Source organism: Salmo salar, unplaced genomic scaffold (genome assembly GCF_905237065.1).
Source record: "Salmo salar unplaced genomic scaffold, Ssal_v3.1, whole genome shotgun sequence".
In the NCBI taxonomy this organism is placed as follows: domain Eukaryota; kingdom Metazoa; phylum Chordata; class Actinopteri; order Salmoniformes; family Salmonidae; genus Salmo; species Salmo salar.
In genome coordinates this window covers 25,209-51,034 of record NW_025550623.1, presented here as the reverse complement: position 1 = coordinate 51,034, position 25,826 = coordinate 25,209, and the positions used below count along the sequence as shown (strand labels likewise).

Below are 25,826 nucleotides of genomic sequence, written 5' to 3'. Positions count from 1 at the left end.
CAGTTACAGGCCATAGCTTAGACAATGAGTCCTGTCCATCTTCCTCCTGAAGCTAGGGACAGCAGAGTCCCTGTCCATCTTCCCCCCCCTGAAGCTAGGACAGCAGAGTCCCTGTCCATCTTCCCCCCTGAAAGCTAGGACAGCAGAGACCCTGTCCATCTGCCCCCTGAAGCTAGGGACAGCAGAGGCCCTGTCCATCTTCCCCCCTGAAGCTAGGACAGCAGAGTCCCTGTCCATCTGCCCTCCTGATGCTAGGACAGCAGAGTCCCTGTCCATCTGCCCCCCTGAAGCTAGGACAGCAGAGTCCCTGTCCATCTTCCCCCCTGAAGCTAGGACAGCAGAGTCCCTGTCCATCTTCCCCCCTGAAGCTAGGACAGCAGAGTCCCTGTCCATCTTCCCCCTGAAGCTAGGCCAGCAGAGTCCCTGTCCATTTTCCCCCTGAAGCTAGGACAGCAGAGTCCCTGTCCATCTTCCCCCTGAAGCTAGGCCAGCAGAATCCCTGTCCATCTTCCCCCTGAAGCTAGGACAGCAGAGTCCCTGTCCATCTTCCCCCTGAAGCTAGGACAGCAGAGTCCCTGTCCATCTTCCCCCCTGAAGCTAGGACAGCAGAGTCCCTGTCCATCTTCCCCCTGAAGCTAGGACAGCAGAATCCCTGTCCATCTTCCTCCTGAAGCTAGGACAGCAGAGTCCCTGTCCATCTGCCCCCCTGAAGCTAGGACAGCAGAGTCCCTGTCCATCTGCCCCCCTGAAGCTAGGCCAGCAGAGTCCCTGTCCATCTGCCCCCCTGAAGCTAGGCCAGCAGAGTCCCTGTCCATCTTCCCCCCTGAAGCTAGGACAGCAGAGTCCCTGTCCATCTGCCCCCCTGAAGCTAGGACAGCAGAGTCCCTGTCCATCTTCCCCCCCTGAAGCTAGGACAGCAGCGTCCCTGTCCATCTTCCCCTGAAGCTAGGACAGCAGAGTCCCTGTCCATCTTCCCCCCTGAAGCTAGGACAGCAGAGTCCCTGTCCATCTTCCCCCCTGAAGCTAGGCCAGCAGAGTCCCTGTCCATCTTCCCCCCTGAAGCTAGGACAGCAGAGTCCCTGTCCATCTTCCCCCCTGAAGCTAGGACAGCAGAGTCCCTGTCCATCTTCCCCCCTGAAGCTAGGACAGCAGAGTCCCTGTCCATCTGCCCCCCTGAAGCTAGGACAGCAGAGTCCCTGTCCATCTGCCCCCTGAAGCTAGGCCAGCAGAGTCCCTGTCCATCTTCCCCCCTGAAGCTAGGCCAGCAGAATCCCTGTCCATCTTCCCCCTGAAGCTAGGCCAGCAGAGTCCCTGTCCATCTTCCAAAAACCACCTGAAACCCTACCTCTTCAAAGAGTATCTTAAATAAATGTACCACCCATCAATAAGATCAAATGAAGGTCACTTTAGTTCCGTCTGATGAGATCACAGTGTGCTACAGCTGTGAACGAGCAGTATATTCATTTTTACCTGAACGACAAGGCGATTCAGTAATCCAATAGATGCAGACCTTTCTTACCTTTCTTGGGTAACACCTGGTGCCCTCAGATGAGATCACAGTATACCAAGGTTGGGCTCCATTCCATTTCAATTCAGAAAGTAAACCAAATTCAACATTTTCCCCATTGAAAAGCTTGGAAGATAATTGACATAATTCAGTGCACTTCCTGAATTGAAATGGAATTGACCCTGATCCTGCAGTGTACTACAGCTATGAGCCCGGCAGGTGATTACCTGGACAGTGTGATCCAGGTCCGAGGCCCTGTTTTGATCCAACCCTTTACCCTGTCTGTGTATTTACCTGTCTACAGGGTCACCTGGTGCCGTCTGATGAGATCACAGTGTACTACAGCTGTGAGCCTGCAGGTGATTACCTGGATAATGTGATCCAAGCCCACACGGACTTCATCCTGGCAACCACCAAAGCACCACTCAAGACCTACCCCGTCCCCAAGGGCTCAAGCGTCATCGTGCAGGAGAAAACACAGGTTGGTTGGGTTGACATTAAACACCACATTATGAGACAGAACATAAAGTGCTTTCAATCCCTCCATGTGGGTTGGGTTAAAGCAACAAACTAATATATATATTAATGTAATTTAAAAACTCCTGTTTCTAAATATGAATGGTTTTCATGTTTCTCCCTCTGTGGTTGTATCTACATTTTACATGTCTACATTTTAGTCATTTATCAGACGCTCTTATCCAGAGCGACTTACAGTAGTGAATGCATACATTTCCATACATTTTTTTTCTTCTCCATACTGGTCCCCCCGTGGGAATCGAACCCACAACCCTGGCGTTGCAAACACCATGCTCTACCAACTGAGCCACACGGGACTGTCGGTTTTCCTAATGTTTATTCTGTGGTTGGTACTGTAATATAGTTGAAGGGTTCGGACCTGGACCTGACCATAGTGAAGGGAGCAGCCGCTTCTCGAGCTCCTCTGACTGGACCAGCCTGTGCCTACATCAACCTCCAACTCAAACTCAACAACAAGGAACAAGGTATATTTAGACTTATAATTAGATTGACTGAGCTTTTTACATTACCTTTGGTCGTGGTCCCACTATTGGAGGCACCCAGGGCTCAATTGGATTGGAACACAATTCTGTGTTTGTTTATCTAAATTGTCAGTATTGGTGTGTAATGGAACACAGTATAGCAAGGGGTTAATTTTATTTCATTAAATTTGGGATGTAAATTGAAATTCCAATTCAATAATGGATGAATCCTCACCCTAAAAGCACCAAGAGAGGTACATTTTTTTGTATTTTTTTTAAAGTATAATTTCGAACCCCTTTTTTTTTTTTAATCCTTCTGAAATTGGTGGACTTGGAGGAATGAAAAATAATCTATTGTATACTAGTCGTGGCTTTAAAGGTGGACTCGATAGTAAATAGAAATGTGATAAAAGCACTAAATTTGGCAACAGAGGGTGCGTTCAGAAAGTATTCAAACCACTTGACTTTTTCCACATTTTGTTACGTTACAGCCTTATTCTAAAATCGAAATTAAATAAAAATTAAAACATCACAATCTACACACACTACCCCATAATGACAAAGCAAAAACAGGTTTTTAGAAATGTTTGCAAATGTATTAAAAATAAAAAAACAGATACCTTATTTACATTAGTATTCAGACCCTTTGCTATGAGACTTCAAATTGAGCTCAGGTGCATCCCGTTTCCATTGATCATCCTTGAGATGTTTCTACAACTTGATTGGAGTCCACCTGTGGTAAATTACATTGATTGGACATGATTTGGAAAGGCACACACCTGTCTATATAAGGAACCCACAGTTGACAGTGCATGTCAGAGCAAAAACCAAGCCATGAGGTCGAAGGGATTGTCCGTAGAGCTCCGAGACAGGATTGTGTCGAGGCACAGATCTGGGGAAGGGTACTAAAAAAATAAAAGCCCTGTTCATGCTTTTAGGGTTTAAACAAATAAATGCTAATGTTTTGTTCTGTCTCTGTCAGAGGGTGTGGCTCTCCTGGAGAATCCTAAAGGAGATCTCTGTCTGGACATGTTTAAGCTGAGACAGATCTGCTCCAGTCTCTTTGGTCTCAACAACACCAAGCTCTGTGTTTTCAACGGCAAGACTGGTAAGATGGCACGATCACACTTTTTGAATCCTAAATCAACCCCTATGTCAATAGAGCACCACAGTGGAGGTGTGTGTCATAATTACCCATAAAACCTAGCGGTCAAACAAGGGAAATGTTTCCAATTGTTTTTCCACCATTTGTTTTTTTTTCCCCACATAAGTGATTTTAGAAACTAGGTCTGTGTTTCGTGTAGGTTTACCCTGTTTTGATAACCGTGTAAATCTCTAGGACAAGGAGACTTTTATCAATATATTTTCGGCTCTATTTACTCTCCGATTCAAAAATGCTAATTAGCATCAAAGTAGACATCATGCAAAACTACAAATCCCTGCAAGCTGCTGGACGTTGTCTCGGACACTTTTGCTCACAAGTATTGCCAATTTAAAATGTGTTCACAGAATTGTCCATTGAAAGAAATGTAGCCATTTATTTATTTTTTTAATTACTACATTTAATTAACATTAGATAGTTCATCCAGAGATTCTTACCTATGCCTCGATTCGTCAGTCTCGTACAGATCATCATGGTATTTGTAGTTCTTTATGATAGCCACGTTAGCAGCTAATTAGCTTTTCATTTTTGGCAGGTAAATATGGGCGAATATATTGATGAAAGTCACCTTGTCCTAGAGAGATTTATACGGTTATGAAAACGTCACACCAGGGTAAGAAACACAGCCCTTATTTTTAAGTGTTTCTAAAATGATTGGAATCATTTCCCTGTTTGACCTCTAGGTTTTATGGGGTATTATGACTCGTTCTGTGATACTCATTATATACACTAGTAAGATGGGACACTCACAAGCCTCCTATCTATCTATCTATCTATCTATCTATATATATATATATATATACATGCCTTCAGAAAGTATTCACACCCCTTGACTTTTTTTACGACCCAAATTTAAAATTGATTACGTTTCAAAAAAAAAAAAATTGTCACTGACCTACACACAATACCCCATAATGTGGCAGTGGAGTTTAACATTTTATTTGACTAATTAATAGGAAATAAAAAGCTGAAATGTCTTTAATCAATACGTATTCTACTCCTTGGTTATGGCAAACCTAAATAAGGAAGAAGAGATTTCACCATGAGGCCAATGGTGACTTTAAAACAGAGTTTAATGGCTGTGATTGGAGAAAACTGAGGATGGATCAACAACATTGTAGTTACTCCACAATAATAACCTAAAGGACAGAGTGAAAAGAAGGAAGCCTTTACAGAATACAAAATATTCCAAAACATGCATCCTGTTTGTAACAAGGCAAGAAAAGGCTGCAAAAGAATGTGGCAAAGCATTTAACTTTTTGTCCTGAATACAAAGTGTTGTGTTTAGGGCAAATCCAATACAACACAATACTGAGTATCACTCTCCATATTTTCAAGCGTAGTGGTTGCATCATGTTATGGGTATGCTTGTAATCGTTAAGGACTAGGGAGTTTTTCAGGATTAAAAAGCTAAGCACAGGCAAAATCCTAGAAAATCTGGTTTAGTCTGCTTTCCAATAGACACTGGGAGATGAGTTCACCTTTCAACAGGACAACAACCTAAAACACAAGGCCAAATCTACACTGGGGTTGCTTACCAAGACGACATTGAATGTTCCTGAGCGGCCGAGTTACAGTTTTGACGTAAATCTGCTTGAACATCTATGGCAATTCCTGAAAATGGTTGTCTAGCTATGATCTTACAACCAATTTGACAGAGCTTGAAAATGTTTGCACAATCCAGGAGTGGAAAGCTCTTAGAGATTTACCCAGAAAGATTCACAGCTTTAATCACTGCCAAAGACTTTTCTAACATGTACTGACTTATCAAATAAAGACATATTAGTGTTTTATTTTTCATGATTGTTTTTTTACAAATGTTTGAATTTTTTCTTCCACGTTGACAGAGTATTTTGTGTAGATCATGAACAAAAATGTAATTAAATCCATTTTAATCCTACAACAACAAACAAATAAAGGGTTTGTGAATACACAGTAGCTCAGTAACCGTGTTCTGTCTGTCAGTAACTCCCACGAAACGTCAGAATTATTGTCATCATGAAATGTTTACTAACCCATTCAACCTCCCGGCCTTAAGAGTTTGGCGGTATTCCCTGCCTATGACTAGAGACTGACGGGGGATTTTTAGAATCACTCTCGTGATGAGGTAGCCCAGCTTGAGACTTGTATAGTGCATCTTTGGAAGAAATTAGCTTTAAAACTACTACATTACTCTCAGCCCCATGATAAAAATGCGTAGGGTGATGGCTCGCTGGACTGGAGTAGCTTAGCCTGCATGTTGGGTGGTTCTGGAGAGTATCCCATCCTGCATGTTGGGTGGTTCTGGAGAGTATCCCATCCTACATTTTGGGTGGTTCTGTCTCTAGCTTAGCCTGCATGTTCGGTGGTTCTGGGGACAAGCCACTAGCTTAGCCTGCATGTTGGGTGGTTCTGGGGACTAGCCACTAGCTTAGCCTGCATGTTGGGTGGTTCTGGGGACTAGCCACTAGCTTAGCCTGCATGTTGGGTGGTTCTGGGGACTAGCCACTAGCTTAGCCTGCATGTTGGGTGGTTCTGGGGACTAGCCACTAGCTTAGCCTGCATGTTGGGTGGTTCTGGGGACTAGCCACTAGCTTAGCCTGCATGTTGGGTGGTTCTGGGGACTAGCCACTAGCTTAGCCTGCATGTTGGGTGGTTCTGGGGACTAGCCACTAGCTTAGCCTACATGTTGGGTGGTTCTGGGGACTAGCCACTAGCTTAGCCTGCATGTTGGGTGGTTCTGGGGACTAGCCACTAGCTTAGCCTGCATGTTGGGTGGTTCTGGGGACTAGCCACTAGCTTAGCCTGCATGTTGGGTGGTTCTGGGGACTAGCCACTAGCTTAGCCTGCATGTTGGGTGGTTCTGGGGACTAGCCACTAGCTTAGCCTGCATGTTGGGTGGTTCTGGGGACTAGCCACTAGCTTAGCCTGCATGTTGGGTGGTTCTGGGGACTAGCCACTAGCTTAGCCTGCATGTTGGGTGGTTCTGGGGACTAGCCACTAGCTTAGCCTGCATGTTGGGTGGTTCTGGGGACTAGTTTAGCCTACATGTTGGGTGGTTCTGGGGACTAGCCACTAGTTTAGCCTGCATGTTGGGTGGTTCTGGGGACTAGTTTAGCCTACATGTTGGGTGGTTCTGGGGACTAGCCACTAGTTTAGCCTACATGTTGGGTGGTAGCTAGCTGGACTAGTGGTTCTGTCTCTAGCTTAGCCTGCATGTTGGGTGGTTCTGGGGACAAGCCACTAGCTTAGCCTACATGTTGGGTGGTTCTGGGGACTAGCTTAGCCTACATGTTGGGTGGTTCTGGGGACTAGCTTAGCCTACATGTTGGGTGGTTCTGGGGACTAGCTTAGCCTACATGTTGGGTGGTTCTGGGGACTAGCTTAGCCTACATGTTGGGTGGTTCTGGGGACTAGCTTAGCCTACATGTTGGGTGGTTCTGTCTCTAGCCTGCATGTTGGGTGGTTCTGGGGACTAGCCACTAGCTTAGCCTGCATGTTGGGTGGTTCTGGGGACTAGCCACTAGCTTAGCCTGCATGTTGGGTGGTTCTGGGGACTAGCCACTAGCTTAGCCTGCATGTTGGGTGGTTCTGGGGACTAGCCACTAGCTTAGCCTGCATGTTGGGTGGTTCTGGGGACTAGCCACTAGCTTAGCCTGCATGTTGGGTGGTTCTGGGGACTAGCCACTAGCTTAGCCTGCATGTTGGGTGGTTCTGGGGACTAGCCACTAGCTTAGCCTGCATGTTGGGTGGTTCTGGGGACTAGCCACTAGCTTAGCCTGCATGTTGGGTGGTTCTGGGGACTAGCCACTAGCTTAGCCTGCATGTTGGGTGGTTCTGGGGACTAGCCACTAGCTTAGCCTGCATGTTGGGTGGTTCTGGGGACTAGCCACTAGCTTAGCCTACATGTTGGATGGTTGTCAGTGATGACAGGCATCATCCTGGGATTGAGACTAGTTCTATTCATAATATGTAACTCTCCTGGGACCCCTGGACCAATATAGTACTGTACCATTCCCTGCCTGGTTTCCCCTACAAACCTGCTGTTTCTCCCACACACACACACACACACACACACACACACACACACACACACACACACACACACACACACACAGGAATACAACAACAAACAACATTGGAGGAGTCATGAAATGATTGATTTTATTGGACAGGTTAGTGATGAACAGATGGTGTTTTAAAGAGCAGTTCTCACACAACTCAAAAAAAAAATGTATTTTCCTCATGTGAATTATTACAAGAGATTGAAGTGTGTTGTATGTTTCAGACCTGTCCAGTAAATGAGGGCTGTATGTTTCAGACCTGTCCAGTAAATGAGGGCTGTATGTTTCAGATCTATCCAGTAAATGAGGGCTGTATGTTTCAGACCTGTCCAGTAAATGAGGGCTGTATGTTTCAGACCTGTCCAGTAACTGAGGGCTGTATTCAGACCTGTCCAGTAACTGAGGGCTGTATGTTTCAGACCTGTCCAGTAACTGAGGGCTGTATGTTTCAGATCTATCCAGTAAATGAGGGCTGTATGTTTCAGACCTGTCCAGTATATGAGGGCTGTATGTTTCAGACCTGTCCAGTAAATGAGGGCTGTATGTTTCAGTCCTGTCCAGTATGTTTCCGACCTGTCCAGTAAATGAGGGCTGTATGTTTCAGTCCTGTCCAGTATGTTTCAGACCTGTCCAGTAACTGAGGGCTGTATGTTTCAGACCTGTCCAGTAAATGAGGGCTGTATGTTTCAGTCCTGTCCAGTATGTTTCAGACCTGTCCAGTAAATGAGGGCTGTATGTTTCAGACCTGTCCAGTAAATGAGGGCTGTATGTTTCAGACCTGTCCAGTAACTGAGGGCTGTATTCAGACCTGTCCAGTAACTGAGGGCTGTATGTTTCAGACCTGTCCAGTAAATGAGGGCTGTATGTTTCAGACCTGTCCAGTAAATGAGGGCTGTATTCAGACCTGTCCAGTAACTGAGGGCTGTATGTTTCAGTCCTGTCCAGTATGTTTCAGATCTATCCAGTAACTGAGGGCTGTATGTTTCAGACCTGTCCAGTAACTGAGGGCAGTATGTTTCAGACCTGTCCAGTATGTTTCAGACCTGTCCAGTAACTGAGGGCTGTATGTTTCAGACCTGTCCAGTAACTGAGGGCAGTATGTTTCAGACCTGTCCAGTAAATGAGGGCTGTATGTTTCAGACCTGTCCAGTATGTTTCAGACCTGTCCAGTAACTGAGGGCTGTATGTTTCAGACCTGTCCAGTAACTGAGGGCAGTATGTTTCAGACCTGTCCAGTAAATGAGGGCTGTATGTTTCAGACCTGTCCAGTATGTTTCAGACCTGTCCAGTATGTTTCAGACCTGTCCAGTAACTGAGGGCAGTATGTTTCAGACCTGTCCAGTATGTTTCAGACCTGTCCAGTAACTGAGGGCTGTATGTTTCAGACCTGTCCAGTAACTGAGGGCAGTATGTTTCAGACCTGTCCAGTAAATGAGGGCTGTATGTTTCAGACCTGTCCAGTATGTTTCAGACCTGTCCAGTATGTTTCAGACCTGTCCAGTAACTGAGGGCAGTATGTTTCAGACCTGTCCAGTATGTTTCAGACCTGTCCAGTAAATGAGGGCTGTATGTTTCAGACCTGTCCAGTATGTTTCAGACCTGTCCAGTATGTTTCAGACCTGTCCAGTAACTGAGGGCAGTATGTTTCAGACCTGTCCAGTATGTTTCAGACCTGTCCAGTAACTGAGGGCTGTATGTTTCAGACCTGTCCAGTAACTGAGGGCAGTATGTTTCAGACCTGTCCAGTATGTTTCAGACCTGTCCAGTAACTGAGGGCTGTATGTTTCAGACCTGTCCAGTAACTGAGGGCAGTATGTTTCAGACCTGTCCAGTAAATGAGGGCTGTATGTTTCAGACCTGTCCAGTATGTTTCAGACCTGTCCAGTAACTGAGGGCTGTATGTTTCAGACCTGTCCAGTAACTGAGGGCAGTATGTTTCAGACCTGTCCAGTAAATGAGGGCTGTATGTTTCAGACCTGTCCAGTATGTTTCAGACCTGTCCAGTATGTTTCAGACCTGTCCAGTAACTGAGGGCAGTATGTTTCAGACCTGTCCAGTATGTTTCAGACCTGTCCAGTAACTGAGGGCTGTATGTTTCAGACCTGTCCAGTAACTGAGGGCAGTATGTTTCAGACCTGTCCAGTAAATGAGGGCTGTATGTTTCAGACCTGTCCAGTATGTTTCAGACCTGTCCAGTAACTGAGGGCTGTATGTTTCAGACCTGTCCAGTAACTGAGGGCAGTATGTTTCAGACCTGTCCAGTAAATGAGGGCTGTATGTTTCAGACCTGTCCAGTATGTTTCAGACCTGTCCAGTATGTTTCAGACCTGTCCAGTAACTGAGGGCAGTATGTTTCAGACCTGTCCAGTAAATGAGGGCTGTATGTTTCAGACCTGTCCAGTATGTTTCAGACCTGTCCAGTATGTTTCAGACCTGTCCAGTAACTGAGGGCAGTATGTTTCAGACCTGTCCAGTATGTTTCAGACCTGTCCAGTAACTGAGGGCTGTATGTTCTTGTTATTCCAGAGTTGACTGGTAAGTGTGATCTGCTGTCTCTGAATGGGAAGACCCTGTCGGTGACATCAGGCTCCAGTCCCAGTGACTCGTCTCCCAACTCGGACTCTCTGTTGTGCCCCTTCGTCAACCTCCAACTGGTCAACTGTCAGCCTGCTGGTATGTTTAACTGTTCCTCCTCTCGCTCCACTACACACCTGCTTCCCATTTCAATCAACTTTTTTTGAAAGGTTAGTTTTCAGTTCGTTATGTCAATGCATCTTCAGACATGTATGATGTTATACTAGTATATTGAGATGAACAAGGTCCTACTGGTTTACACCAAACCCCTGCCAGCAAGTGACTTGGGGCCCAATGGCAACTACGATTTGATACCATCAAATATCCGGTTGCCAGCTCATTTCCTGACAGATTTTTCTTTTTGCCGCCTCGTCAGACCCAGGATTCGAACTGGGAACCCTCCGGTTACTAGTTTGGTTTGTCTCTCTAACCGCTAGGTTACCTGCTGCTACTGATTTCTACTGATACTATGTATGTCCTGTGTCTCTGTAGAGTGTCAGAGTGGAGATGTGGGGACCCTGCTGCTGGTCAATCCTGTCGGACACGACTGCCTGACCCACAATGCTTTGCTGTCTGAGACGGCCAAGTTGTTCGGCCTCCGCGGCCGTAGGCTGAAGCTCTACGTGGACGATGCGCTCACCCAAGGTAAGAACGACACCACCAGACCGAAGTCCTATTTTGGTTCTGTCTCCGGATGGCTACAGGCCAGGTCTAGCATTGCTCAAAGAAATGTTGCTGGGAAAACGCTCTCTTGACTTGGCAAGAGCAGGATCTTGGAAGCTCCACTTGAACAGTACTTGTGTCCTGCTTTAGCTGTGTTCTTTCTGCTACTGCTACTTTCCACCTACCCACATCAATCCAACTGTGTTTACGTTCAGGCTAGAGGACATTTACTGCTCTACTACTCTTTTTTACTGTAGCCTGTACTACCACCTCCTCTACACGTTTAACTGTAGCCTGTACTGCCACCTCCTCTACACGTTTAACTGTAGCCTGTACTACCACCTCCTCTACACATTTAACTGTAGCCTGTACTACCACCTCCTCTACACGTTTAACTGTAGCCTGTACTACCACCTCCTCTACACGTTTAACTGTAGCCTGTACTACCACCTCCTCTACACATTTAACTGTAGCCTGTACTACCACCTCCTCTACACGTTTAACTGTAGCCTGTACTACCACCTCCTCTACACGTTTAACTGTAGCCTGTACTGCCACCTCCTCTACACGTTTAACTGTAGCCTGTACTACCACCTCCTCTAGACGTTTAACTGTAGCCTGTACTACCACCTCCTCTACACGTTTAACTGTAGCCTGTACTACCACCTCCTCTACACGTTTAACTGTAGCCTGTACTACCACCTCCTCTACACGTTTAACTGTAGCCTGTACTACCACCTCCTCTACACGTTTAACTGTAGCCTGTACTACCACCTCCTCTACACGTTTAACTGTAGCCTGTACTACCACCTCCTCTACACGTTTAACTGTAGCCTGTACTACCACCTCCTCTACACGTTTAACTGTAGCCTGTACTACCACCTCTACACGTTTAACTGTAGCCTGTACTACCACCTCCTCTACACGTTTAGCTGTAGCCTGTACTACCACCTCCTCTACACGTTTAGCTGTAGCCTGTACTACCACCTCCTCTACACGTTTAGCTGTAGCCTGTACTACCACCTCCTCTACACGTTTAACTGTAGCCTGTACTACCACCTCCTCTACACGTTTAACTGTAGCCTGTACTACCACCTCTACACGTTTAACTGTAGCCTGTACTACCACCTCCTCTACACGTTTAGCTGTAGCCTGTACTACCACCTCCTCTACACGTTTAGCTGTAGCCTGTACTACCACCTCCTCTACACGTTTAACTGTAGCCTGTACTACCACCTCCTCTACACGTTTAACTGTAGCCTGTACTACCACCTCCTCTACACGTTTAGCTGTAGCCTGTACTACCACCTCCTCTACACGTTTAACTGTAGCCTGTACTACCACCACCTCTACACGTTTAACTGTAGCCTGTACTACCACCTCCTCTACACGTTTAACTGTAGCCTGTACTACCACCTCTCTACACGTTTAGCTGTAGCCTGTACTACCACCTCCTCTACACGTTTAGCTGTAGCCTGTACTACCACCTCCTCTACACGTTTAACTGTAGCCTGTACTACCACCTCTACACGTTTAACTGTAGCCTGTACCACCTCCTCTACACGTTTAACTGTAGCCTGTACTACCACCTCCTCTACACGTTTAACTGTAGCCTGTACTACCACCTCCTCTAGACGTTTAACTGTAGCCTGTACTACCACCTCTACACGTTTAACTGTAGCCTGTACTACCACCTCCTCTACACGTTTAACTGTAGCCTGTACTACCTCCTCTACACGTTTAACTGTAGCCTGTACTACCACCTCTACACGTTTAACTGTAGCCTGTACTACCACCTCCTCTACACGTTTAACTGTAGCCTGTACTACCACCTCCTCTACACGTTTAGCTGTAGCCTGTACTACCTCCTCTACACGTTTAACTGTAGCCTGTACTACCACCTCCTCTACACGTTTAGCTGTAGCCTGTACTACCACCTCCTCTACACGTTTAACTGTAGCCTGTACTACCACCTCCTCTACACGTTTAACTGTAGCCTGTACTACCACCTCCTCTACACGTTTAACTGTAGCCTGTACTACCACCTCCTCTACACGTTTAGCTGTAGCCTGTACTACCACCTCCTCTACACGTTTAACTGTAGCCTGTACTACCACCTCCTCTACACGTTTAACTGTAGCCTGTACTACCACCTCCTCTCCACGTTTAGCTGTAGCCTGTACTACCACCTCCTCTACACGTTTAACTGTAGCCTGTACTACCACCTCCTCTACACGTTTAACTGTAGCCTGTACTACCACCTCCTCTACACGTTTAACTGTAGCCTGTACTACCACCTCCTCTACACGTTTAACTGTAGCCTGTACTACCACCTCCTCTACACGTTTAACTGTAGCCTGTACTACCACCTCCTCTACACGTTTAACTGTAGCCTGTACTACCACCTCCTCTACACGTTTAACTGTAGCCTGTACTACCACCTCCTCTCCACGTTTAGCTGTAGCCTGTACCACCTCCTCTACACGTTTAGCTGTAGCCTGCTAGCCACCGCTCTGTAGTTTGCTAACCCTGTGCCAGTGATCCTTGACTTTTAAACTTGGTTTAATGTTGACCTTGAACCAGCAGCAAAGCAGAAAGTCCTGGGCTGTGGAAACCTCTCTGTCCAATTACTGTGTTTGACAGACTGCCTGACTGGCAGGTTTGACTTTACGGCTCATAGGTCTTCCTACCTAATTAGGTGGGACTTGAGAAGCGTAACTCGCGACTGTAAATCTTTGTCGTACTTGTTCTCGTTCTTCACGCGCGCTGCTCCTCTTACACGTTCAAGCTAGAAACGTCGTTCAAACTTTTAAAACGTTTGGAATGATCTGGAATAGTGTGCTTACATTTTGACTTTTAGATTTTTAAAAAAATACTTTTTTAACTATAAAATGTTGCCTTTTTTTCCATTCATGTTAATGGGACTTTCCCCCCCCCCCATTCATGTTATTGGGACTTTTCCCCCCATTCATGTTAATGGGACTTTCCCCCCCCCCCATTCATGTTAATGGGACTTTCCCCCCATTCGTGTTAATGGGACTTTCCCCCCATTCCTGTTAATGGGACTTTTTCCCCCCCATTCCTGTTAATGGGACTTTCCCCCCCATTCATGTTAATGGGTCTTTTTCCCCCATTCCTGTTAATGGGACTTTCCCCCCCCCATTCATGTTAATGGGTCTTTTTCCCCCATTCCTGTTAATGGGACTTTCCCCCCCATTCATGTTAATGGGTCTTTTTCCCCCCATTCCTGTTAATGGGACTTTCCCCCCCATTCATGTTAATGGGACTTTCCCCCCCATTCATGTTAATGGGACTTTCCCCCCCATTCATGTTAATGGGACTTTTCCCCCCATTCATGTTAATGGGACTTTTCCCCCCATTCATGTTAATGGGACTTTTTCCCCCATTCCTGTTAATGGGACTTCCCCCCCATTCATGTTAATGGATCTTTTCCCCCCATTCATGTTAATGGGACTTTTCCCCCCATTCATGTTAATGGGACTAATGGGTAGCTAGCTGTAGTCAGGCAACATATGTGATGTAAATGAGCAACATTTAATTCCAAAGTCGGAGTGTATTTTCTACCAAGAAACACAACACAACCTAGAAACACCACACTACCTAGAAACACCACACAACACTACCTAGAAACACCACACTACCTAGAAACACCACACAACACTACCTAGAAACACAACACAACACTACCTAGAAACACAACACAACACTACCTAGAAACACAACACAACACTACCTAGAAACACAACACAACACTACCTAGAAACACAACACAACACTACCTAGAAACACAACACAACACTACCTAGAAACACAACACAACACTACCTAGAAACACAACACAACACTGCCTAGAAACACAACACAACACTGCCTAGAAACACAACACAACACTGCCTAGAAACACAACACAACACTACCTAGAAACACAACACAACACTGCCTAGAAACACAACACAACACAGCCTAGAAACACAACACAACACAGCCTAGAAACACAACACAACACTACCTAGAAACACAACACAACACTACCTAGAAACACAACACAACACTACCTAGAAACACAACACAACACTGCCTAGAAACACAACACAACACTGCCTAGAAACACAACACAACACTGCCTAGAAACACAACACAACACTGCCTAGAAACACAACACAACACTGCCTAGAAACACAACACAACACTGCCTAGAAACACAACACAACACTGCCTAGAAACACAACACAACACTGCCTAGAAACACAACACAACACTGCCTAGAAACACAACACTGCCTAGAAACACAACACTGCCTAGAAACACAACACTGCCTAGAAACACAACACAAGACTGCCTAGAAACACAACACAACACTGCCTAGAAACACAACACAACACTGCCTAGAAACACAACACTGCCTAGAAACACAACACAACACTGCCTAGAAACACAACACAACACTGCCTAGAAACACAACACAACACTGCCTAGAAACACAACACAAGACTGCCTAGAAACACAACACAACACTACCTAGAAACACAACACAGCCTAGAAACACAACACAACACTGCCTAGAAACACAACACTGCCTAGAAACACAACACAACACTGCCTAGAAACACAACACAACACTGCCTAGAAACACAACACTGCCTAGAAACACAACACAACACTGCCTAGAAACACAACACAACACTGCCTAGAAACACAACACTGCCTAGAAACACAACACTGCCTAGAAACACAACACAAGACTGCCTAGAAACACAACACAACACTACCTAGAAACACAACACTACCTAGAAACACAACACTGCCTAGAAACACAACACAACACTGCCTAGAAACACAACACAACACTGCCTAGAAACACAACACAACACTGCCTAGAAACACAACACAACACTGCCTAGAAACACAACACAACACTGCCTAGAAACACAACACAACACTGCCTAGAAACACAACACAACACTGCCTAGAAACACAACACAAGACTGCCTAGAAACACAACACAAGACTGCCTAGAAACACAACACAAGACTGCCTAGAAACACAACACAACACTACCTAGAAACACAAGACTGCCTAGAAACACAACACAAGACTGCCTAGAAACGCAACACAACACTACCTAGAAACGCAACGTAAAACATAACAATGAATGGAAGTTAACAGAGTAAAGTGCATTGCATAAAGAGAGTTTGAAAGAGCAGTCAGTGGTCAGCAGCCCTCCAATAGGTGATTTCAAACCGCTCAGAAATAAAATGATCTAGTTTCACGTAGTGGAGACAGAGCTTTGACAGGCTGCTCTCTTTCTTTTGCCAGGAGATTGTTTTCCATCATACTTTTCAATCATTTGTATATGTGTTTCAGAAATCCCAGCAGAGTGGTCAGTGAAGATGCTGGACAGGAAGACTCTGTATGTTGGAGTTCTGCCCACCACTGCAGAGGCATAGGACCGGGAACAGCCAGGCTGAAGAAGAGAGAGAGGCTGTGTCCCAAATGGTATCCTATTCCTTGTATAGTGCACTACTGTTGACAAGGGCCCAATGGCGCTTTGAGCAAAGCTAGTGCACTACTGTTGACAAGGTCCCAATGGCGCTCTGAGCAAAACTAGTGCACTATAGAAGAATTGGGTGCCATTTCAGAAACAACCAGAGAGAACGTCTAGCTTCAAACTTCAACGAAAACCCAACATTTTGATATTAAAGTGTTTCTGCTGCTCTGTATTCCCCCCGTAAACTCTTTCACTGTCCGATTCATCCTGTAGTCCAATCTCCAGTGACTATCCTATGGGCTTTAACACGAGTTTATTAGTTAACCTCAACCTACTCTGTACCAAATAGTGTTGACGAACCAGCTCTGTTTGCAGACAGTACAGTGGATTATTCTGTGGGTAAGAAGTAACATTCAGTAGTGTCTACCTTCTTTTTTCCCCCCAAGTGTCTGTTGTAAACAAACGTTTCAGAACAACAATAAAAGAGAAAGTGCTATTTTTGGTGAAATAAATAAAGGAACAATGGAATAAAAGTGAAACCACAATGGAGAAATTACAGATGTTTGTTTTTTTCCCTTTCTTGCAAAGAAACCACAGATCCACAGCATACAGCCGGGCGTCTGCAGGGCACCGGCCGGGCGTCTGCAGGGCACCGGCCGGGCGTCTGCAGGGCACCGGCCGGGCGTCTGCAGGGCACCGGCCGGGCGTCACCAGGGCACCGGCCGGGCGTCTGCAGGGCACCGGCCGGGCGTCTGCAGGGCACCGGCCGGGCGTCTGCAGGGCACCGGCCGGGCGTCACCAGGGCACCGGCCGGGCGTCTGCAGGGCACTTTGTGACAACTGCTAGATGTAAAAAGGACTTTATAAATACATTTCTGCCATTCTGCTTTTTATTATACAATTCCTCAGCAGTTATACAGCAGGTAGCCTGTCAGTTAAACAGCCTATCGGTTGGAGTCAGTTAAACAGCCAGGTAGCCTATCGGTCAGAGCGTTGGGCCAGTAACTGAAAGGTCGCTGGCTCCGATATCCGAGCCGACAAGGTGCAAAATCTGCCGATGAGCCATTGAGGAAGGCACTTAACCTTAATTTCTCCTGTAAGTCTCTCTGGATAAGAGTTTCTGCTAAATTACATCTATGTAACACTTGGAGAAGTGACTGACTGTCTGTGTTGGGCCTGAATACTGTTCAACTGGGGTTGGAAGAAACAATTCTCTGGCCCTCTATCTTGTCCCCCATCTAGCCAACGAGGTTATCTTACTGATAGGCTGCTATGTTCTGAGTACCACTGATCTGGTATTACAGCTGCCTATGGTAAAATGTTTTCATCTTTTCCTGGTACCTTTCAGGTCATCCATTTCCTTTTAAACCATAGGAGTATAGGAGGTGGGTAAAGTGAAGTTGCCCCTGGACACAAAAAATGGAATCAAATGTTTATTTGGTATTATGCACATGTTTCAGCAGATGTTATTGCAGGTGTAGCGAAATGCTTGTAAACACACCAATACATTATTATACTGTAAAGTTGGTTAGGAGCTGGAAACAGAATGGCCATGTCTGTCGCACGCCATCTTGTCATTAATGGTTTAGGTCAATCTTTTCACTCGGGGAGGGTCTCCTTTCCAGCGTTGGGTAACATCTCGCGCTCCTGCATGCATCACGTCTAATTCTATAGGTACAAGCACTGTTCATGACAACAAACTGTTCATAAACTTCTTGTTGGTGGGAGAAAACATTTTGTAGGTTTAAAGATTATTTCCTGCAGTTCTACACGTTTTGTCATGGGGTGCAGAGAACATGTTGCAGTTTTTAATATATATACTGCTCAAAAAAATAAAGGGAACACTTAAACAACACATCCTAGATCTGAATGAAAGAAATAATCTTATGAAATACTTTTTTCTTTACATAGTTGAATGTGCTGACAACAAAATCACACAAAAATAATCAATGGAAATCCAATTTATCAACCCATGGAGGTCTGGATTTGGAGTCACACTCAAAATTAAAGTGGAAAACCACACTACAGGCTGATCCAACTTTGATGTAATGTCCTTAAAACAAGTCAAAATGAGGCTCAGTAGTGTGTGTGGCCTCCACGTGCCTGTATGACCTCCCTACAACGCCTGGGCATGCTCCTGATGAGGTGGCGGATGGTCTCCTGAGGGATCTCCTCCCAGACCTGGACTAAAGCATCCATCAACTCCTGGACAGTCTGTGGTGCAACGTGGCGTTGGTGGATGGAGCAAGACATGATGTCCCAGATGTGCTCAATTGGATTCAGGTCTGGGGAACGGGTGGGCCAGTCCATAGCATCAATGCCTTCCTCTTGCAGGAACTGCTGACACACTCCAGCCACATGAGGTCTAGCATTGTCTTGCATTAGGAGGAACCCAGGGCCAACCGCACCAGCATATGGTCTCACAAGGGGTCTGAGGATCTCATCTCGGTACCTAATGGCAGTCAGGCTACCTCTGGCGAGCACATGGAGGGCTGTGCGGCCCCCCAAAGAAATGCCACCCCACACCATGACTGACCCACCGCCAAACCGGTCATGCTGGAGGATGTTGCAGGCAGCAGAACGTTCTCCACGGTGTCTCCAGACTCTGTCACGTCTGTCATATGTGCTCAGTGTGAACCTGCTTTCATCTGTGAAGAGCACAGGGCGCCAGTGGCGAATTTGCCAATGTTGGTGTTCTCTGGCAAATGCCAAACATCCTGCACGGTGTTGGGCTGTAAGCACAACCCCCACCTGTGGACGTCGGGCCCTCATACCACCCTCATGGAGTCCTTGTACAAAGGCGGAGGTAGCGGTCCTGCTGCTGGGTTGTTGCCCTCCTACGGCCTCCTCCACGTCTCCTGTTGTACTGGCCTGTCTCCTGGTAGCGCCTCCATGCTCTGGACACTACGCTGACAGACACAGCAAACCTTCTATCCACAGCTCGCATTGATGTGCCATCCTGGATGAGCTGCACTACCTGAGCCACTTGTGTGGGTTGTAGACTCCGTCTCATGCTACCACTAGAGTGAAAGCACCGCCAGCATTCAAAAGTGACCAAAACATCAGCCAGGAAGCATAGGAACTGAGAAGTGGTCTGTGGTCCCCACCTGCAGAACCACTCCTTTATTGGGGGTGTCTTGCTAATTGCCTATTATTTCCACCTGTTGTCTATTCCATTTGCACAACAGCATGTGAAATTTATTGTCAATCAGTGTTGCTTCCTAACTGGACAGTTTGATTTCACAGAAGTGTGATTGACTTGGAGTTACATTGTGTTGTTTAAGTGTTCCCTTTATTTTTTTGAGCAGTGTATAATTTTCTTGCAATTCTATAAATTTTTTACACGTCTAAATGTGTATTCATGTGATATTTGAGTGAAAAATAAAAACTACAACACTATCTATGGACTAAAGAAACTACAACACTATCTATGGACTAAAGAAACTACAACACTATCTATGGACTAAAGAAACTACAACACTATCTATGGACTAAAGAAACTACAACACTATCTATGGACTAAAGAAACTACAACACTATCTATGGACTAAAGAAACTACAACACTATCTATGGACTAAAGAAACTACAACACTATCTATGGACTAAAGAAACTACAACACTATCTATGGACTAAAGAAACTACAGCACTATCTATGGACTAAAGAAACTACAACACTATCTATGGACTAAAGAAACTACAACACTATGGACTAAAGAAACTACAACACTATCTATGGACTAAAGAAACTACAACACTATCTATGGACTAAAGAAACTACAACACTATCTATGGACTAAAGAAACTACAACACTATCTATGGACTAAAGAAACTACAACACTATCTATGGACTAAAGAAACTACAACACTATCTATGGACTAAAGAAACTACAACACTATCTATGGACTAAAGAAACTACAACACTATCTATGGACTAAAGAAACTACAACACTATCTATGGACTAAAGAAACTACAACACTATCTATGGACTAAAGAAACTACAACACTATCTATGGACTAAAGAAACTACAACACTATCTATGGACTAAAGAAACTACAACACTATCTATGGACTAAAGAAACTACAACACTATCTATGGACTAAAGAAACTACAACACTATCTATGGACTAAAGAAACTACAACACTATCTATGGACTAAAGAAACTACAACACTATCTATGGACTAAAGAAACTACAACACTATCTATGGACTAAAGAAACTACAACACTATCTATGGACTAAAGAAACTACAACACTATCTATGGACTAAAGAAACTACAACACTATCTATGGACTAAAGAAACTACAACACTATCTATGGACTAAAGAAACTACAACACTATCTATGGACTAAAGAAACTACAACACTATCTATGGACTAAAGAAACTACAACACTATCTATGGACTAAAGAAACTACAACACTATCTATGGACTAAAGAAACTACAACACTATCTATGGACTAAAGAAACTACAACACTATCTATGGACTAAAGAAACTACAACACTATCTATGGACTAAAGAAACTACAACACTATCTATGGACTAAAGAAACTACAACACTATCTATGGACTAAAGAAACGACAACACTATCTATGGACTAAAGAAACGACAACACTATCTATGGACTAAAGAAACTACAACACTATCTATGGACTAAAGAAACTACAACACTATCTATGGACTAAAGATACTACAACACTATCTATGGACTAAAGAAACTACAACACTATCTATGGACTAAAGAAACTACAACACTATCTATGGACTAAAGAAACTACAACACTATCTATGGACTAAAGAAACTACAACACTATCTATGGACTAAAGAAACTACAACACTATCTATGGACTAAAGAAACTACAACACTATCTATGGACTAAAGAAACTACAACACTATCTATGGACTAAAGAAACTACAACACTATCTATGGACTAAAGAAACTACAACACTATCTATGGACTAAAGATACTACAACACTATCTATGGACTAAAGATACTACAACACTATCTATGGACTAAAGAAACTACAACACTATCTATGGACTAAAGAAACTACAACACTATCTATGGACTAAAGAAACTACAACACTATCTATGGACTAAAGAAACTACAACACTATCTATGGACTAAAGAAACTACAACACTATCTATGGACTAAAGAAACTACAACACTATCTATGGACTAAAGAAACTACAACACTATCTATGGACTAAAGAAACTACAACACTATCTATGGACTAAAGAAACTACAACACTATCTATGGACTAAAGAAACTACAACACTATCTATGGACTAAAGAAACTACAACACTATCTATGGACTAAAGAAACTACAACACTATCTATGGACTAAAGAAACTACAACACTATCTATGGACTAAAGAAACTACAACACTATCTATGGACTAAAGAAACTACAACACTATCTATGGACTAAAGAAACTACAACACTATCTATGGACTAAAGAAACTACAACACTATCTATGGACTAAAGAAACTACAACACTATCTATGGACTAAAGAAACTACAACACTATCTATGGACTAAAGAAACTACAACACTATCTATGGACTAAAGAAACTACAGCACTATCTATGGACTAAAGAAACTACAGCACTATCTATGGACTAAAGAAACTACAACACTATCTATGGACTAAAGAAACTACAACACTATCTATGGACTAAAGAAACTACAACACTATCTATGGACTAAAGAAACTACAACACTATCTATGGACTAAAGAAACTACAACACTATCTATGGACTAAAGAAACTACAACACTATCTATGGACTAAAGAAACTACAACACTATCTATGGACTAAAGAAACTACAACACTATCTATGGACTAAAGAAACTACAACACTATCTATGGACTAAAGAAACTACAACACTATCTATGGACTAAAGAAACTACAACACTATCTATGGACTAAAGAAACTACAACACTATCTATGGACTAAAGAAACTACAACACTATCTATGGACTAAAGAAACTACAACACTATCTATGGACTAAAGAAACTACAACACTATCTATGGACTAAAGAAACTACAACACTATCTATGGACTAAAGAAACTACAACACTATCTATGGACTAAAGAAACTACAACACTATCTATGGACTAAAGAAACTACAACACTATCTATGGACTAAAGAAACTACAACACTATCTATGGACTAAAGAAACTACAGTGAGGGAAAAAGTATTTGATCCCCTGCTGATTTTGTACGTTTGCCCACTGACAAAGAAATGATCAGTCTATAATTTTAATGATAGGTTTATTTGAACAGTGAGAGACAGAATAACAAAAAAATCCAGAAAAACGCATGTCAAAAATGTTATAAATGGATTTGCATTTTAATGAGGGAAATAAGTATTTGACCCCCTCTGCAAAACATGCCTTAGTACTTGGTGGCATGAGAAGATACCATTGAAATAGCATTTTGGTCCAGGACCTAGTCGGTTTAATCTGCGCCCCGGGAAACTGGCCCTTAACCCGCTGAGCAGTGAGAGACAAATGTTAGCATTTGAAACAGGTGGTTTTATTGTGGAGGGAAGGAGGAATGAGTACATCTGGAAGAACTGTTTATTATTCACACCTTTACGTAAATCACATCAACGCAGGATCAGACAGACACCGCTACATACATATAGTGCACTAGTTTCCCCACTACATCTCATCATATATTCCCTATATAGTGCACTAGTTTCCCCACTACATCTCATCATATATTCCCTATATAGTGCACTAGTTTCCCCACTACATCTCATCATATATTCCCTATATAGTGCACTAGTTTCCCCACTACATGTCATCATATATTCCCTATATAGTGCACTAGTTTCCCCACTACATCTCATCATATATTCCCTATATAGTGCACTAGTTTCCCCCACTACATGTCATCATATATTCCCTATATAGTGCACTAGTTTCCCCACTACATCTCATCATATATTCCCTATATAGTGCACTAGTTTCCCCCACTACATCTCATCATATATTCCCTATATAGTGCACTACTGTCCCCACTACATGGCTGGGGCTTAGCTGAGTGAGCATTAAACACACCTTATCCCATCTGTTCACAATTCTCTCTACACACACACACACACACACACACACACACACACAGAGAGAGATATCACTCTGAAACATTTACATCTGCGGGGACACACACCATGCCAGCCAGTGAGAAGTCTTCAGGCATCAGAAGTAATTGTATCAGAGAGACTGAAACGGAGAGCTATGATTCCATTAGATTGGAGTGTTTTTTTGTTTGTTGATACAACCTGTTTCATCATGCCATAGATCCTGATCTAAGTTCACTTACAGGTAGGTGTGTGTGTTGTGCTAAAGGGGACCATTATTAGAAGTCTTCGGGAAAACCTAAAGTACTCCCAAGAGACACAGTAGCCGGGTTTAATTTCCAATGCATTATTGCAAGAAGGGGAAACTAAATAAAATGCTTTGAATTATATTACTGTGTTTATAGAACTTGCAGCATCATTAGCAATTGTGGTAGACCAATGATAGCTGCGTCTCCAAAGGTCAAACTGTGGACATTAATAATAGCCTATATAGTATGACCAATATGCAGCTGTAATAAACATTTTATGTGCCTATGTCCTCTCGAACCCACACTGTTTTCTAGTGGGGCGATTCTCACGGCTCTGTCTTCGGTCAATGAAAACACATTTTACGTCCCAAATGGCATCCTATTCTCTATATGGTGCACTACTTCGTTTGACCAGAGCCCTGGTCAAAAGTTGTGCACTAAATAGGGGAATCGGGTTCCATGGGATGCTGCTGCAGCCGTCATAATGCGCCCACTTTGTTCTAAACCCCCCCTGGGCAATATGGTACGCAATGGAAAAATCTCAGTCACTAAATCAACTTTTAGGGTCTCTTATCCTGCGTTGACAGGATCTTTAGCTCCGTGGATAGACAGCCATCCCAGGACCGCCAAAACACACACTAGGAACGTGACATAGGTAAGGAGACATCTTGGTTAAAAAAGGATGGTGACTTTATATACTGTAGTTCGGTAGGATTTTTTTTCCTCCAGAGGGCGAGGATACACGTTTTGAAATGATGTGAGAGAAATGTTACTACATGGTGTTACGTTGCACTGTTTGTTCCCTTTTGTAGTCCAGTAAGCGCTTTAGGAACACGGACTAATATGCCGACCTATGTAGTGCATTTAAACTATTTCATGTTCATTCGAAGTTTTTGGAAAAGTTCGGTCATTGCTGAGTAATTTTGCCTCGTTTTGTGTATTTCTGATTTGCATTGATTGTTGTCACACGTGTTGAATAGTCACATAAAGAACTAAAACGTGTCCCATAGGCCTACCCAATATTACCTAAAATAAAAGAAACAACACGATTCGAGTCAAACCAATAATATTTGCAGAAATTCAAGCAACTGGTGTGCATCTTTCCTTAGCCCACAAGTACGTGGCTACTCAAAAACATGCGACAAATGAGTTAGTCATTCAAACGATCTTTTGGGACGTGATTTTCACAGCGCAAACGGACTATCATTGTTCGGACAGCAGTCGTTATAAATGCTGCGTCTCCCTTCTGAAACAGCGGGTACAGGTAGGACACGACAGCTGGTCCTAATACACAGATAACGTTACCTACATGTCTTGCTTACAGATGTCAGCGGTTCGTATGATCATTTTTTAATAGCCTAGTAAGGCGCTACGCTGCGGTTTTCATTTTACCGCTGTCAGCTGTCATACGACTGGTAATAGTCATGAGGACCAAGAGATGATTTTATATTTTAGGAGGCATCTTAAAGGATGAGCCGGTTAGGAAAGTCACACTGTTGCTACCCTGTACTCTCTTCTCATTCAGTGGAGCCGATCATTCATATCATAACCTCCTAAACCTTTTGATGTGTGAGTATTTTCCTACTGAGAAAAACACTGATCAGCATTCGTTGTATCGGTCTGGTTGTTGCTTCTAGTGATCACGCCAGTATATTTCAGTGATGGATGATGGATAGTGCGCAACAGAGCACATCCAGTTGGGGAACCTCGTTATTTTTTTACGGCCTTCATACATTAGACATTTTGTTGATAATAGCAGACGCTTTTATGCAGAGCGACATACAGTTAGTTAGTGGATGAATCTTGATATAGCTAGATAAGCATGAGTGTAGGTGGGACAACCAGGTTCAGATAATAAGATAGAATAGAAGCCATTAATATTTCAGTTGGGATATTGAATAGAATTAAATAAAAGCCATAGTACACCCAATATTATTTCGTTTTTAGTGCTGGCTTTAGCTGAAGCTAGATTGACACTGTTTGATGCCCTTGTATGCATGAAGT

The 25,826-nt window shown here is 43.8% G+C and overlaps 1 protein-coding gene across 1 annotated transcript; it reads left to right on the top strand.

Annotated features, from left to right (window-relative positions):
* The first annotated feature begins 1,740 nt into the window (after positions 1–1,740).
* Positions 1,741–17,012, top strand: LOC123739581 (isoleucine--tRNA ligase, cytoplasmic). Its single transcript, XM_045713896.1, has 6 exons — positions 1,741–1,988; positions 2,388–2,508; positions 3,488–3,613; positions 10,237–10,383; positions 10,777–10,929; positions 16,333–17,012. The coding sequence occupies exons 3-6, from the start codon at positions 3,535–3,537 to the stop codon at positions 16,413–16,415; spliced, it is 462 nt and encodes a 153-aa protein (XP_045569852.1). The 5' UTR covers positions 1,741–1,988; positions 2,388–2,508; positions 3,488–3,534; the 3' UTR covers positions 16,416–17,012.
* The last annotated feature ends 8,814 nt before the right edge of the window (positions 17,013–25,826 follow it).